Source organism: Pipistrellus hanaki (genome assembly GCF_964339955.1).
Source record: "Pipistrellus hanaki genome assembly, chromosome: 13".
In the NCBI taxonomy this organism is placed as follows: Eukaryota; Metazoa; Chordata; class Mammalia; order Chiroptera; family Vespertilionidae; genus Pipistrellus; species Pipistrellus hanaki.
In genome coordinates this window covers 49,012,015-49,027,618 of record NC_140515.1, presented here as the reverse complement: position 1 = coordinate 49,027,618, position 15,604 = coordinate 49,012,015, and the positions used below count along the sequence as shown (strand labels likewise).

Genomic DNA, 15,604 nt, shown 5'->3' with positions numbered 1-15,604 from the left:
CTTTTTTTTTACAGCTCTTTTAGGTTACTTCTCTTCCATCTGTGTATTCCCAGGACCCACTGCGCCTAGCTTGGTAAGTGTTGAACAAAACGTCTGTTGACTTGGAGGGATGAATAACTCACCTAGTGGATCTTTTCGAATCTCATCAGGAGCATCTCCTACAAAATCCTGGCCATGAAAACAAAGTCTCTCGCCAACACACTTTTTTTGTGTGTGTCATGCTGCTGCTTAGGAGCTGGGGGAATCTGCTCCTGATTTGGGGGGGCGGGGGGGAAGACAAAGGTTTGAGGAATACGTTGCCCCCCTTGAGAAGGCAGAGATCGGGACCAAAACAATACTGCAGACCCCGGGCTATGCACAACGGCGGCCTCTTTTGCAGCGGAGCGGCCCGCTTCCCTGGAGGCGCCGGGGAAGCCCAGGCGTAGGCTGGGAACCAGGCGCTGAGCCTGAACGGTGGAACGGCCATGGCAGCGCAGGCATTCCACGCCGGCTGCGGCGTTTGTGGACCCAACTGAAGGCTGGGAGGGAGCCCTGTTCACCTGACACACCCCATTCCGCCCAGATGCAGCTCAGGGCTGAGAGCGGGGCGGCGCGAAGCAGGTCAACGTGCTGAGCTCGGCGGAGCCGGAGTTGCAGCGCACACCGGGCGTCTCGGCCGTACGCGGCGCACGCGCATGCGCACGCACCCCCCCCTGCGCCCGCCAGCCTGTGGCGCACGCGCAGTCCGTGCTCGCGCCCTCCCTCAGTCCCTGCAGGGCCTGGACTCCGCCCCCACAGGCCACGCCCCGCTCCCGTGCGCCGAACGCTCCATATCCGGGTTCCCGCCGCCGCTGCCGCCGCCGCCGCCGCCGCCGCGGCCGCCTCGCTCATTCAGCTTTGCCGGGAGTGGTGTGATTCCCGACCAAGATGGCGGCTGTGGGGCGAGTCAGCTCCTTCGGCTCTTCTCCGCCGGGATTAGCCTCGACTTACACGGGCGGCTCCTTGGCCAGCGAGCTGATCTCGGGCAACGGCGGCGCTGCCGCCGGCGACGACGAGGACGGGCAGAACCTTTGGTAACGACCCCACCCCTCTTCCCTGGGTCCCCGCTGAGCACTCGCTCCCGGCCCTGCGGGCGGGCGCCTCGGGATCCGTGCCCGCCCGAGCTCGGCGCCCGGGCCCAGGCCACCGCGTCCTCCGCAGCCCCCGCCCAGGCGCGCCGAGGCCGTGTCCATCCCTCCCTCCCTCCGTCCCTGCCGCCCGCGCTGTGGCCTCAGCTCCTGGCCTCAGCCTTGCGCCTTGCTCCCCGTTAGGTCCTGCATCCTCAGCGAGGTCTCCACCCGCTCGCGATCGAAGCTCCCCGCGGGGAAGAACGTCCTGCTGTTGGGTAAGTGTCTCCCCCATCTCCCTGCACCCTCTCGCCCCGCCCCGCCCCGCCGGGGTCCGAGCCGCCCGCCGCCGGCTCGCTTTGTGCGGACTGTGGACCCGGGCCCCGCCCCGCCCCGCCCGCCGCCGCCGGCCTGGGTCTGACAGCTGCGGGAGCCGGAGAACCCGGACCCCCTGGCCTGGGACCTGCCGGGACCCGCCCTTTCCCGGGCTCTTCTCCCTCCTCTGGATGTGGGGGAGGCCCTGCCAGCCACCAACCACCTCTGGCAAGGACGGAATCCGATAGAGCCTATCGGAGCAATTCTTAGGGTGTATCTAGAAAAAGAAGGATGTTTTCCCCCTTTCCATAACAAAAACCGGTAGCAGGAGGCTCTTCCTTCAAAGAGCTCCAGTGCAAATGGCAATGCCATTAATATTTAATAGCCGACTCTTTGTATAATTGACAGAGAAGCTAGACCTGGGACCTGGTGCTCGGGGGGTAAATGTTCTTCTTCAGCTTTTTTTTTTTTTTTTCTTCTCCCACGTACCATGGGCTCATGTTGCAGCTGCCTTAACTGTCGCTTAACAATTGTTGAAATTTATAAATGGCACCAGGACACCTTTGAGAGTTCAGTTCCGCGGGCCACATGGATGATGTACGGAAGGAGAATGGTCTCATGTCTCAGTTCTCCTGCTTGTTCTGTGTGTATCTTCTGTTCTCTGGAAGTTATGTATTTTTGTTTCTTTATCGATCCTGGGGGTGGGGTAGAGGACAACAATTCACAGGGTTCATAATTTTTACAGGCGTGGCTCCTGAGTCATTTATGTGAGATATTTCTTCCCTATTTTATATATATTGGCTTATTTTAAAAGTTTGGTAGTGATGTCTCAAGACGTTTTTGCTAAGTACATCTAAAAATAGGAAACACGTCAAATCTATTTGAAAGGGTCTGCTTTTAATAGGAGTGTTTAGATAGAAGCAAGTCACTTCTGCATGAACTGCTGCCAAGCTAGAATGTGATTATTGAAGTTCTGTTCTTTAAAGGTTACACGTACTAGTGGAAAAATTCGTTTTTACCTTACTAGCTGAGTGATCTTCAGCAAGTTTTTACATCTATAGACCTCAGTTTCTTCATCTTTTAAAAAATGGATGTTGTAGAAAGAATAATGTCTACCTCCTATGGTCAGGTCAAGTAATAACAGCACAGTGACTTTTTATGGTGGATTTGTTTTAACTGGATCAGAAAATATTTTATCAGAACTCTTTAAAAAAAATTGAATTAGTGCCTGCATCAGTGATATTTATATTGGCAAGGATAGATTAGGATCCAAAAGCAAAAATAAATAAATAAAAAATCCAGAAAATACTGTAAAATTTACGAATTTAAACAAATTACTATTGATTAGCATATTAGAGTGGACTTAATGACTTCATTGAAGTGAATTATATTTAATTACTTTAAATAAGACTTCTTTTCAAATATTGCCATTGTAAAGACAAGATTCCTGAATTTTGTTTTCATTTTATAAATTCCTCCCAGTTATTCCTGTGCATTAGATATTACTTGGATGGTTCTGTTTGTCATGGAACAAAAGTGACAGTTTTGTTCATTTCTTGATGTTTCTGATTTGCACTGAAGTTGCACCATGTTTGTTTTTTTTAGCATGCTTTAAAAAAATACACCTGCTTTTGACACTGGGTCAGTGCATGGGACTGTGTGTATTTAGAGGCCCCAGACTCTTCCATTCCTCCATACTTAGGATAGATTAAATTTCCTTTTTTGTGTGAGCTTAATAGTTTATAAAGCTCCATTTAGTATCAAGTTATACAAGCTTGAAATGCAAAATTTTTATTTGAGTATATTGGGATTTTCATCAAAGTCTTTTTAGCTTTGGAAGAAGGTAATAGATTTGTGTACTGATTGTAGAAATATGATTAATTTCCTAAAATAACCCTAAAGATTTATTTTTTTTCCTATTTTTTTATTCAATTATTATCTGTGTACATATTTTAACATTGCCCCCCCTCCCATTTAAAGATTTCTTAAAGACATTTTACTATCACATATTATGGTAGCATTCAGTCTGTGCTGGTTGAGGGAATAAATATATAAATAGGGATTGTGGTTTTCTTTGTTATGAGTTTGAGACTGTTAGGCGGGAAGATGATTGGCCCTAATATGGCTTTCATGAATTATGGGGATCTCTGGAGTCCCATATTTAAAAAACCAAATCTGAGACTATATCAAGGTTTTACATTTCCAGAAACAGCCTAGAATAGGAATGATGATCAAAGCTTAATGTATCCCAGACACAAATGGCAGTTTAACCTTAGCTTGCTACTTGTCCTCCTCTCCCATTGCCTATGGGAGGAAAGGGTCAGGATTGGCGATGTGTGAGCTATTCTCGAAGCATTTTCATAAAATCTTAGTTTTCCTCTTCATTCTCCTTGTTCTCCCCCCATCCCCAAAAAATAAGTCCGGGAGATAGATGTTAGCACCAGTTTTTGGATGAGGTAATGATTTTAGAGACCTTTTAAGTGAGTGTTCCAAGGTCACATAGCTATAAGATCCTGTGTTCTGTGACTCTGGCATGACTTTCTAACTTGATAGAAGTTCCTGCAAGGGAGAGTGCTATGTACTCTTCCTACTGGATAACTTTAAAAGGCTGTCTTTGGCCCTGGCCAGTCTGCTCAGTGGTGAGAGCATTGGTCCTTGAACCAAAGGATGTCTGTCAGGTTCGATTCTGGTCAAGGGCAGTACCTGGGTTACAGGTTTGATCCCAGGACCCCAGGCAGGGTGTGTACAAGAGACAACCAACAGATGTGTGTCTCTAGCATTGATGGTTCTCTCCCCCCCTTCTCCCTCCCTTCTACTTCCTTTAAACATCAGTGGAAAAAATATCCTCAGGTGAGGATTTTAAAAAAGGTTATCTTTGAGTGAAATTGAAATCCAAATATTTGTGGAATTCTAGGATGAAGCTTATTAAGGGACACCACTCTGGCTGTGTCACTTGTGTTTAAGCAATCATTTAATTATCTAGGCCTGACCCCTATCAGAATGTCCAAACACTGTGACATTAGTGTTTAACCATTGAGAAAGAGCTTCTGCAAAGTTTGTTTTTGAACATTAAAGGCAAAACGTCTTCTGTATGTTTTTTTTTGTGTGTTTGTGCATGTTTATTTAGTAGGATTTGACTCATAAATTGTCCTTTTAGGGACTTTTTAAAAATATATATATATATTTTATTGATTTTTTACAGAGAGGAAGGGAGAGAGAGAGAGAGAGAGAGAGAGAGAGAGCTAGAAACGTCGATGAGAGAGAAACATCGACCAGCTGCCTCTTGCACACCCCCTACTGGGGATGTGCCTGCAACCAAGGTGGTACATGCCCTTGACCGGAATCGAACCTGGTACCTTTCAGTCCGCAGACCGATGCTCTACCAGTTTCGGCTACCCTTCATGTTTAATCAATTTTTTACTACAGTGATTGTAATTACATTTTAATAGCTGCTTTTATAAGAGTACTTTATTCATATCTTAGTTACTTTCCCATGTTTTGATAAGAAAACTCCCTTTGGGAAATAATAATTATAATAATGACTAATATTTATAGAATACTTACATGTACTAGCCATGTATGATTGTTTACATAGTCTGATTTTTCCTTTAAACATCAGGAAGTAGACACATAGCTATTAATTAAATTGCCATAGGTTACACAGCCAGAAAGAGGCAACGTAAGAATTCTAAATTGTGCAGCCTGGACCCAGAGTCTGCATTCTTAACCTATACGCCGGACTGTCTCCCTAGAGGAAAAGAGAGCTCTCTTTGTAGGAAACGTAAGAAGGTGTTTAGCAGTTATTAAGGAATTTAATCTGATTCTTCTGTTGTATCAGTTTCATTGCAAAAAATCTCATTGCTGTAGATTAACTGACTTCATTGTCTACTAAAATAACTTATAGAGACCTGGACCCCTGGTTTATAGATAGGACATTAATCTCACTTTCTGAGTTGAGGTATCATGAATTAATGAAAATTAGCTGGCCTGCCGAAACCGGTTTGGCTCAGTGGATAGAGAGTCGGCCTGCAGACTGAAAGGTCCCAGGTTCGATTCAGGTCACGGGCATGTACCTTGGTTGCGGGCACATCCCTGGTAGGTGGTGTGCAAGAGGCAGCTGATCGATGTTTCTTTCTCATCGATGTTTCTGACTCCCTATCCTTCTCCCTTCCTCTCTGTAAAAAATCAATAAAATATATTTTAAAAAAAGAAAGAAAATTAGCTTTGAAAATGCAAAACTGAGAAGAGCTTCAGCATGGGACTCAATCTTTTATTAATTAGTGAGTGACCATGAACTAACCTTTTTGGGCTTTATTTTATTTGTAAAACCAGAGCAGTAGCTGTTAGAAAGGTTACCTCTTTATTCATTTATTCATCAAACACTCATCAGAACGTGCTGTGCATAAAATACTTTGCTGAGTCATGTGGGGAAAACATGGCTAGGACTTGGTCCCTACCCTCCAGGAGCTTATAAACTCCTGTGGGAAAAGATTCAAAGTAGCAAAAATCAAATATGTCAGCATGAAATAATTGGTAAAAGGGTCACATTATTTTGATGAAATGGTGGTATCTGAATAAATTTTGCTAAGTAGAATGGGGAGAAGAAAACACTGGTGGCTGTGGACAAGGGAACGTGATGCAGTAAAAACTTGGTGAAAAGGACCATGGCAGCTCAGGTTGGTGGAGTCCTTACCGCGTCTGGTAGTCAGCCTTCCTACCTTTTGAAGCTAGGGGATTGTGGGCAAATAATAAGCTCTTGACTTGCACATTGAGATTCTTTCATACTTCATGGGATTAAAGGAATTAAAAAAAATATGTCTAAAACATCTTCATCTCAAAATTAGGACTCATTATTTTACATTATAAAGGTGTCACTTATTTTTTGCTAGAGAGAAAAATTTGACAAATCAAAATGATGTATGATCCCATCATCTAGAGATAATCACTTTTTTTCTTCTATGTGTGTATTTATTTAAACAAAACAGGCTTATTCACACCTTATATACTGTTTTAAAATCAGATTTTTAAAATTTATGAATCAGGGTTATAATTGGCAGAAGATATGGATTTCTCCCTTCCAGTGACTGAATAACAACATCTATGGCTATACCATAAGAATTGATTGGCAGATTATTATTGTTATACTTCATTTTCTATTTGCTCAGTATTTTTTGAGATAAATTCCTATAAGTTGAATTGCTAGGTCAAAAGTATACATCTTTTTAAGCCGTTATATATATTACCAAATAGTCCTCTGGGGATGTCGTACCATTTACATTCCTACCATCAGTAATTGAGAGTATTTGTCTAGCATAATTGCCAATGCTGAATATTATTCATTTTAATCTTTGCCTATCTGGTAGGTAGGTTAAAAATTGCCAACTTAATATAAAGGCAATTTAATTGTAGAATATATATAAAATCTGATTAAACATGATTGCTTTAGTGTGACTTTGACCTTCGGGAGTATAGGAACTGTTAACCATTGGGATTAGCATTTATTGGCCTTCATAAATGTTTGTTGAATTAAACAGTAGTTCCCAGTTCATGTCTAGTCATTCTGTGAGACTGAGGGAAAAGATAAAGTACAAGTTTTTTTTTCTTAATGTAATGTGGATTGCTGAATGATGGTATTCAAAGGTAGGGCTTTGGCCAGCCAATGGGATGGAAACAGGTATTATTCCTGTTACTTGGGTGTTCTGATAAGTGTTTTATTATGTAGCATGTTCACTGTTTTACACAAGTGGATTTTAAGGTGAGCTAGGATTCAAAATTGGGTTTGCCTAACTTTCCATTATACAGGCACTCCTTAACATATTGGAAAGATGTAGTCTTGAACAGCAATGCATAAATGTTTATCTGTAGCCACTAGGTGCAGATGCTGGAGCTAGTTAACAACAGCCTCTCCCAGCCTTGCTGACTGACACAAAGGGAGGGGACACTCTTTGTGAAATGGGGAGCAGACCAAAGCCCCCCCTTTGCCTGGATCATCCGATAACCTATGGGAGGTCATGCAGAAGGTCTGTGTTCAAAAGTAGTTCCAGTGAAGACCCCTCATAGTTTTTGTCATCAGAGTTTTCAGATAAAAGAGGATGATTTACTTTATGTCATGCAAGGCCAAATCAAAAATGTCAACTTTACAATGTTGATATCTCACTTGGATAAAGAAGGAATATGGCAGGCTAGAATTCTCTGTTCTGACTATGATTATCATGATGCTATGAATCATAATGTATCCAACGGAGGTATGGAAATGTGAATCAAAGTTCTATGTAGAATGCAGGCATCAGGCACACAGACCTGTGTGGAGCAAGAAGAGTATAGTACTTTAGCCCTCAGGATAACAGGGAAGGTACGGAGAAAAGGAAGGCAGAGTACTGTTTAATTTTACCTTTTCAACCCTGATAATCTTAAACTGGTCAAGATTAGAAGTTGCTCCAGGAACAATGGTAGTGTCATAGGGTTTAGCAGCATTGCTGGATTCAGACCATAACCTTTCTTTAGTATAGGGGTGTCGAACTCAATCAGAGAAGGGGCCAAAATCTAAAATCCAGCCTAAATCGCGGGCCGAATGGTTTACTGAACAGTCATAAACTGACAGTGTCATAAACTGACAGCGGAGTGCAGTGATGACAGCGCGGTGCGGGCCACATTGCAAGGCCTGGCGGGCTGGATTTGGCCCGCGGGCCTTGTGTTTGACACATGTGCTTTAGCAAGTTGCTTAATCTTTCAGACTATAATATTTACCTTTTGGATTATCATGAGGATTATATGGGATGTTTGCAAAACACTTCAAACAGTGGCATACATTGAAGTGTTCAAGATAACTATTATTAATGTATACTTAAGTGTTTTGCTTTGCTCATTTTCACATGGTTAATGTTTTTATGTCTTTTCAAAAACAGTTTACTTGTAAAGGAATTTTATTTCTGATATATCATTGACCAAGAAGTAATGAATAATAATAGTTATTGAACTTTAAATCCATCACCATAGGAATTGTCTTGTTTTACCACCTCTATTTGGGGGGTTAGGGCGGGGAGACACACAAACGGAAATACCTGATTTGTCCAGGTTCATTCAAATAATGGTACAATGTTGCAGTTAGAAATTATATCTTAATCTTCTTGTTTTTAATCTGTTTGATAGTTATCATTGTAAAGTTTATGGACATTACATCCTGTTGTTGAATTAGAGATCTGTTGGGGAGATAAAACAGTATTATGAGCATACCTTTTTTCCTATACTGTTTTGGTGATTGTTTAAGGAGATTTTCTTTTACAATTAATTTGGCTTTCAAATTTGAGCGAAGAAGTGAGAATTGATGGCTGTTATTGCTTTATGGTAAAACTGAAGTACTTGGATCTTATACTTGGCTCACAGAGAGTGACTAATTTGGACTGGGTTCAGACAAATTTGGAATACAGGTTTATTTGCTATGGAGAATTTCACTGTAATCTGATTAAAAAGCCTTTCCTCCTTTGCTCTCCCAACTGGGACATGCTTTGGCCTGTATGCTGTTTTTATGTGGCCAGCAAGCTCAGAATGGGGTTTGTTTATTCACATTTTTAAGAGTTGGGGGAAAACAAAAAGATGAATATGTGACAGAGACCTTATGTAACCTGCAAAGCCTAAAATATTTGCTACCTGGTCCTTTATAGGAAAAATTTCCCAACACTGGGATGAGGGCGTGAAAATGGCTTTATTAGAATAGAATTTGATTTAATGAAATGTTTTGATTTGTTTTAAAGATATCCTTTTTTAAAAAAATAGATTTTATTGATTTTTTTTTTTCAGAGAAGAAGGGAGAGGGAGAAAGAGCCAGAAACATGGATCAGCTACCTCCTGCATGCCCCCTTTAAGAAAATTTAGTATAAGTGCAAATTTAGATAAAAATATTTAGAGAATAATTTTAACATCATCTCTAAAGGATTATTTGCTTTATTAGAAGGACTTTTACATTAGCTTGTGTAAGTAGGTACTCTCTGCTTGTGGAAGTGTATGTTTACAGATCATTAACTATTTGGCTGGCATGTGTAAAGCTGGTATGTCTGTTTCACTGCCAGCTGAAGGCCCAGGAACTGAAGAAAAAGCTTTCTTACAGTTGATTGACAATCGGCTGATGAATTCTTTCATCAATGTTTGAAATCACTCAGGCTCCATTGCACTACTTGCCACTTGAAAGGTATATTAATTGCATAAATGAAGTACATATGTAGTTTGTTGTTTTCTTTTAACTCCTCAAACTATTAGGTACCACGTGCTGTTTTATAAATAACTTGGAATTCAGTGACTTTTGTTTCTTAAATGGTTTGGCCATTAAAGCTGATTTAGTCACAGGCACTCTCTGGGCACTGTGGCTGCAGCAGCAAACAAAACACAAAATGCCTGTTCCTCTGGAGCTTTTGGGGGTAGGGAGTGACTAAGTAAAATATGTATTATGTTCGTAAGTTCAATGAAAAAAAATAAAACATACAGGAAGGCACATAGGAATGTCGGGTGGTTGTGATTTTAAATTGGGTGGTTAGGGAAGTGATGGTTGGGGAAGGTAGGAAGAAGGTTAAACAACATATGGATTTCTGAAAAGAGCATGTTCTAGGCCAGTGGTCAGCAAATTCATTAGTCAATAGAGCCAAATATCAACAGTACAACGATTGAAATTTCTTTTTTGAGAGCCACGTTTTTTAAACTTAAACTATATAGGTAGGCACATTGTTATTAACTTAATTAGGGTACTCCTAAGCTGGCCTTTGCTAAAAACGTCCTCAATCTGATTGAGGCATGTGGCTCGAGAGCTGCGTTTTGCCGACCACTGTTCTAGGTAGAGGAAACAGTGGCTATAAAGGCCTTGAGGTTGGAGTCTTATGTTAGTAATTATATAAGTGAGTGTGTTGGGGAAAGGTGCCAAAATAATGATACTGCTTTTGTGCATGTTGAGATTTTGAGGTATTTATGGGACATCCAAATAGTTACAGCTAGCAAGCAGTTCAGGAGAGGCTAGGGCTGGAAGGAAATCTGGGGTCACTAGGTTATAGGTGGTAGGTATATTGAAGTCATGCATGAAGATTCTCCTGGAGTTCATGTGCAGCGATGTGTATACTAGTACTTATTCTCTTTCTTTTTTTATTGAAGTACATTAGTTTCAGATGTACAACATGGTGATTTGACATTTATGTACCTTATGAAGTGATCACCATAAGTATAGTAACCATCTATCACCATACAAAATTATTACAATATTATTGACTATATTTCGTATGATGTACATTATATCCCAGGACCTAATTATTTTATAACTGGAAATTTACATCTCTTAACCTCCTTCACCTTTAAAATATATATATATATATATATATATATATATATATATATATATATATATATATATATATATAAATTGATTTTTTACAGAGAGGAAGGGAGAGAGGGAGAGAGCCAGAAACATCGATGAGAGAGAAACATCTATCAGCTGCCTCCTGCACACTCCCCACTGGGTATGTGCCTACAACCAAGGTACATACCCTTGACCGGAATTGAGCCTGGGACCCTTGAGTTCGCAGGCCGACGCTCTATCCACTGAGCCAAACCGGTCAGGGCCCTCCTTTTTTTTTTTTTTTTTTGTCCATCCCAGGGTCCCCACTTCATCTGAAGTTTTTTTTATTTTATTGTTTTTAAGGTATCCTTTTACTTTCTAATATCTAAACTGAGAATTAAAGAAATAAGGTAAAAAAAAAAAAGGTAAATCTTGTGTCAACTTAAATGAAGTTAAATATAATTACTGCCTATTTTTATGGATCTATATATACTTAAGAAAATTCTTGTTGAGTATTCTATTGTTGATGTAAGCTTCTATCATAAATCTGGGCACTAAGTTTTTGCTTGCAGTACATAACATTGTTTCTGTGGGATAATCATTTTTCAGTTGGTGCCATTTTCACTCAGAGGATTCCTTTCAGGAAAGTAACCTGCCATAGGAAAAGCCATGATTCTTTTTTTTTCTACAACAGGCTCAGGTACTTCTTTAAGTTAATAAACTTTATTTTTTAGAGCAGGTTTAGATTCACAGGAAAGTTGAGTGGGAAGCACAAAGAGTTTCTGAATATTCACTGTTCCCACATTCCCCCATCATCGACATCCCAGTGTCGCATTTATTACATTTATCGCATTTATTACCTTTATCACAATCAATGAACTGACATTGACACGTTATTGTTAGACAGATCCTATTCACTTTAACCTTTCAGTTATCACCTGCAGTCCATAGTTTACAAGTATAATGAAATGTATCTAACATTGTAGTCCATACAGAATAGTGAAACTATTAGAGGCCATAAGAGGCCTCTACTCTGCCTAGTTAGACTCTTTAAATGGCTTTCATAGACCTCTTTACCCAGTGATTTAAATTATTTTTATGTCTCATTTTCATGCCTATTGAGGTGAATAGAAACAAATTCTTTTTGTTTATAGTTCTTGGACAATTACAAAGCTAAAATGAATTATAAATTAAATGCCATTAAAACTATAGAGCTGCCCTGGCCAGTGTACTCGGTAGTTAGAGTGTCAGCCTGCACACCGGATGGTCTCAGGTTTGATTCTCAGTCAAGGACATGTACCTGGGTTACAGGTTCTATCCTGCCCCTAGTTGGGGAGGCAACTGATCCCACATCAATGTTTCTCTTTCTTCCCCTCAGTGTTCTCTGCCATTCTCTAAAATTGACGGAAAAATAATCCCCACTCCTTGGGTGAGGATTAATATATATATATATATATATATATATATATATATATATATATATGTATGTATAAAACAAATGATGTCTTATTGAAATTAAATGCCATTTGGGTTTAATAGTAGACATCAATATTTATGTATTTTACTTTTCCCTGATTTACTTTATTATTTCCATTTTTAAGCATTATGGATCATCATAGGAATCATTGTCATTATCATGCATATTAATGTTTACAACCCAATCTATTTTTTTGATGGGCCATTTTAATAGTACACTGCAATAATAGTGCTAAAAAATAAGTACTCATTTAATGGAAAGTTCTTTATTATCTATTTAAAGCTATTTATTGCTATGAAGTGTTAGAGGGTGGTTCATAAAAAGAACCAGTCTGGCCATTACAACTGAATATAGAACTGACAGCTCTATGACATTTTTTTTAGTTTGGCATACTTGTTCTGTCTCAGCTTGACACAGTAGGGTTATAAATACCAATGCAGAGGTGGGTACTGCAGTCTTGTTGCAGCATTTAGATTTAAAGATGGTCATTCAGAAGATCTAACATATATATATAATTAAAAAAAAAACTTAACATGAAAATGAAAACAATTTTTAAATTCTCAGAGAACTCATGAATCTCCAGGAATAAGTCCTTAGATCCAAGAAACTACTGTTAACATAATATTGCTAATAAAAATAAGTTTATGAAACGGTAACATGTAGTATTTAAATAAATTCACAATTTAAAAAAATTCTTACCAAAATATTGGATAGCTAGCCTAGTTTTAAACTTTTAAAACTTGTGCCAAGTTTAAATGATATGAGTGTTTTGTTATTAATATTTTTAAGAGTGTTTACTCGGATTTCTTCAAACTGAAAGCTGAGGGTATTTTGTTCCTTATAAATTAAACTATGATGACATAAGAGTTGAGCTTCCTGAAAAATACCCACAGAGGAAGCCATTTGTAATAGGATAGTCCTAGAGACTTAACAAGAGAAACAGAGACACTGGGAGAGAAAATCCTGGAGGCAACGTCTGCCTCTTCAACTCTATAGTTTCCTGATTATTTTCCATCAAATTACCTTTCTGGTTGAAGCTAGTTCCAATTAGGTTTTTCACTTAGCAACAGAAAGCATTTGCGTGTATGTGTGTTCCATATTATAATTAAAAAGATTTCTTTTTTTTACAGGTGAAGATGGAGCTGGAAAAACAAGCTTAATAAGAAAAATTCAGGGAATAGAGGAATACAAGAAAGGAAGAGGATTGGAATATTTGTACTTAAATGTTCATGATGAAGACAGGGATGGTGAATATCATCTATTTGTAACCTAAGTTTTCTGAACTCCTTCCAAGGTTCACTGCTGCTCATATTAGTCTCGAGTGTGCCATTTTTCATTAAGAGTCCTACTATATCATGCCAATCAGTAAATAGTTATGTTTGGTCATATCTATTGGTTTGGGATTGGGAGTCATAGAGTCATACTTTTAAACATCTTTATGTATTCTGGTGTGCAGACCTGTTTTCTTGCTATCATTGGAAATATCAATTTTCAGTTTATTTTCCCTCCGATGATGAAATAATAGTATCCCATGATTGTTTGCTGACCCCTTTATCTCCTTTTCATTTTTTGACATAAAAATGTCATCTTCCCGGCTTTTCTTATCTGATCAACCATTTTTTTCTTCTATAGATCACTTGCCTTCTCATTTTTATAAATAATATCTTGAATATGCATGGCTCTATCTGCTGATGGTAAGAATAGCAACATGTTATTCAGTCTGTGATTTGGGATTAAGAAATATGAAGTAGAGGATGCTGAGGTTCCATGTTGGCAGTTAAATCATTTCCCTGAATATTTGACAGGCCTTTACTAAATTGGTAGATGTGACCTAAGTAGTTGAACTTTGTTAAAAGAGGCATCTCCTGTGGAGATGATCTAAAATACCAAGTATTGTTAGTTGGATGATGAAATAACTTAATCCTGTTGCCTTGGTAACTTTCCTTTGTCTGTTGTAGATCAAACAAGATGTAATGTGTGGATCTTAGATGGAGATCTGTATCACAAGGGCCTCCTTAAATTTTCACTGGATGCCATTTCCCTGAAGGACACTCTGATTATGCTGGTTGTTGATATGTCAAAGCCTTGGACTGCTTTGGATTCTTTACAGAAATGGGCAAGTGTTGTTAGAGAACATATAGACAAATTGAAAATTCCTCCTGAAGAAATGAAAGAAATGGAACAAAAGTGTGAGTAGTCTAGAAATACTAATATAGATTTCAAAAGCAAATTTCCTAACTGGCAATCATAATTTTTGGGATTTTTTTTTTTTTTTTTTTTTTACTTTGAATAAAGTTTAATATAAGAAATACAATGTGAGTTCTGTTTTTGAAATTCAGCTTAAATGCTCTGCTAGATTTCAGTGTAGTTTTAAATTGGAAATGTCTACAGAATGGCAGACTCTTTTGTAGAGGAGCCTTAGCTTCTTTGCCAAAAGGCCATATGTGTTCATTTTGAAAAGTTGTTTTCAAGATCTAAAAATTTGAATCCTTCAGCTGCTCATTTTCAGCAGTTCACTTCTTGATAAGCAGAACAATCTTATCAACCTTGTCAAAATGAAATATGTCCAAAAAGATGTTAACAACCCAAATATAGGGTGTCTCAAAAAAGTATACACACAATATCTATAGATTCTATTACATCTTGAAAATGAAATGTATTTTAATAAACATTGCCTTTACAATTATTCAAAGTGAATATACATTTTTTGGGGGGATACCTTGTATAAAGATATTAAGCTGGTTTTATTCAGAAAAGTACATAATATATTTTGTACATGCCCATGTATAATAAATTGGAAGTTTTCATGGATATTATGGAAATGATGTCATTTCTAACTATAAACCAATTGCCACAGTTCTGAATTTCATCAAGAGCACTTCATTTGTCAATGTTTTACTTTGCTTAAAAAAATATACAGATGGAATACTGCTTTTCTTTGTTATTGTTAGTTCATAATAACTTTTTGGGGAGAATTGACACTTATTATAATTTATATGCAAGGAAACAAAAAACTTGAGAGATTATATGTCCTAAATCATTGAAAAAGATGTCTAGCTGTTCTTAATCTAAACCAGTGGTCGGCAAACTGTGGCTCGTGAGCCACATGCGGCTCTTTGGTTCCTTGAGTGTGGCTCTTCCACAAAATACCACGTGTGGGCGCACACGTACAGTGTGATTAAAACTTCGTGGCCCATGCACAGAAGTCGGTTTTCGGCTCTCAAAAGAAATTTCAATCGTACTGTTGATATTTGCTCTGTTGGCTAATGAGTTTGCTGATGATTGATCTATACCTTTCTTTCCTGTTGGCCATTGCTTTGGCTTTTCTTTTCTTTTTAAAAAAATATATTTTATTGATTTTTTTACAGAGAGGAAGAGAGAGAGACAGAGAGTTAGAGACATCGATGAGAGAAA

General features: G+C 39.0%; 1 protein-coding gene and 1 long non-coding RNA gene across 2 annotated transcripts in view; one reads left to right on the top strand and one right to left on the bottom strand.

Moving 5' to 3' along the window:
- LOC311631752 overlaps nucleotides 1–618 on the bottom strand; it is a 37,003-nt gene extending 36,385 nt beyond the window's left edge. The window contains exon 1 of the long non-coding RNA XR_014796644.1: nucleotides 123–618. This is a non-coding gene — a long non-coding RNA (uncharacterized lncRNA). The remainder of the gene's footprint in view (nucleotides 1–122) is intronic.
- A 97-nt stretch (nucleotides 619–715) lies between these two features.
- The window catches only part of DYNC1LI1 (dynein cytoplasmic 1 light intermediate chain 1), a 30,126-nt gene continuing 15,237 nt past the window's right edge, over nucleotides 716–15,604 (top strand). The window contains exons 1-4 of the mRNA XM_084902215.1: nucleotides 716–1,052; nucleotides 1,290–1,363; nucleotides 13,321–13,437; nucleotides 14,149–14,379. Coding sequence (XP_084758341.1) covers nucleotides 907–1,052; nucleotides 1,290–1,363; nucleotides 13,321–13,437; nucleotides 14,149–14,379 — 568 coding nt within the window. The 5' untranslated portion in view covers nucleotides 716–906. The remainder of the gene's footprint in view (nucleotides 1,053–1,289; nucleotides 1,364–13,320; nucleotides 13,438–14,148; nucleotides 14,380–15,604) is intronic.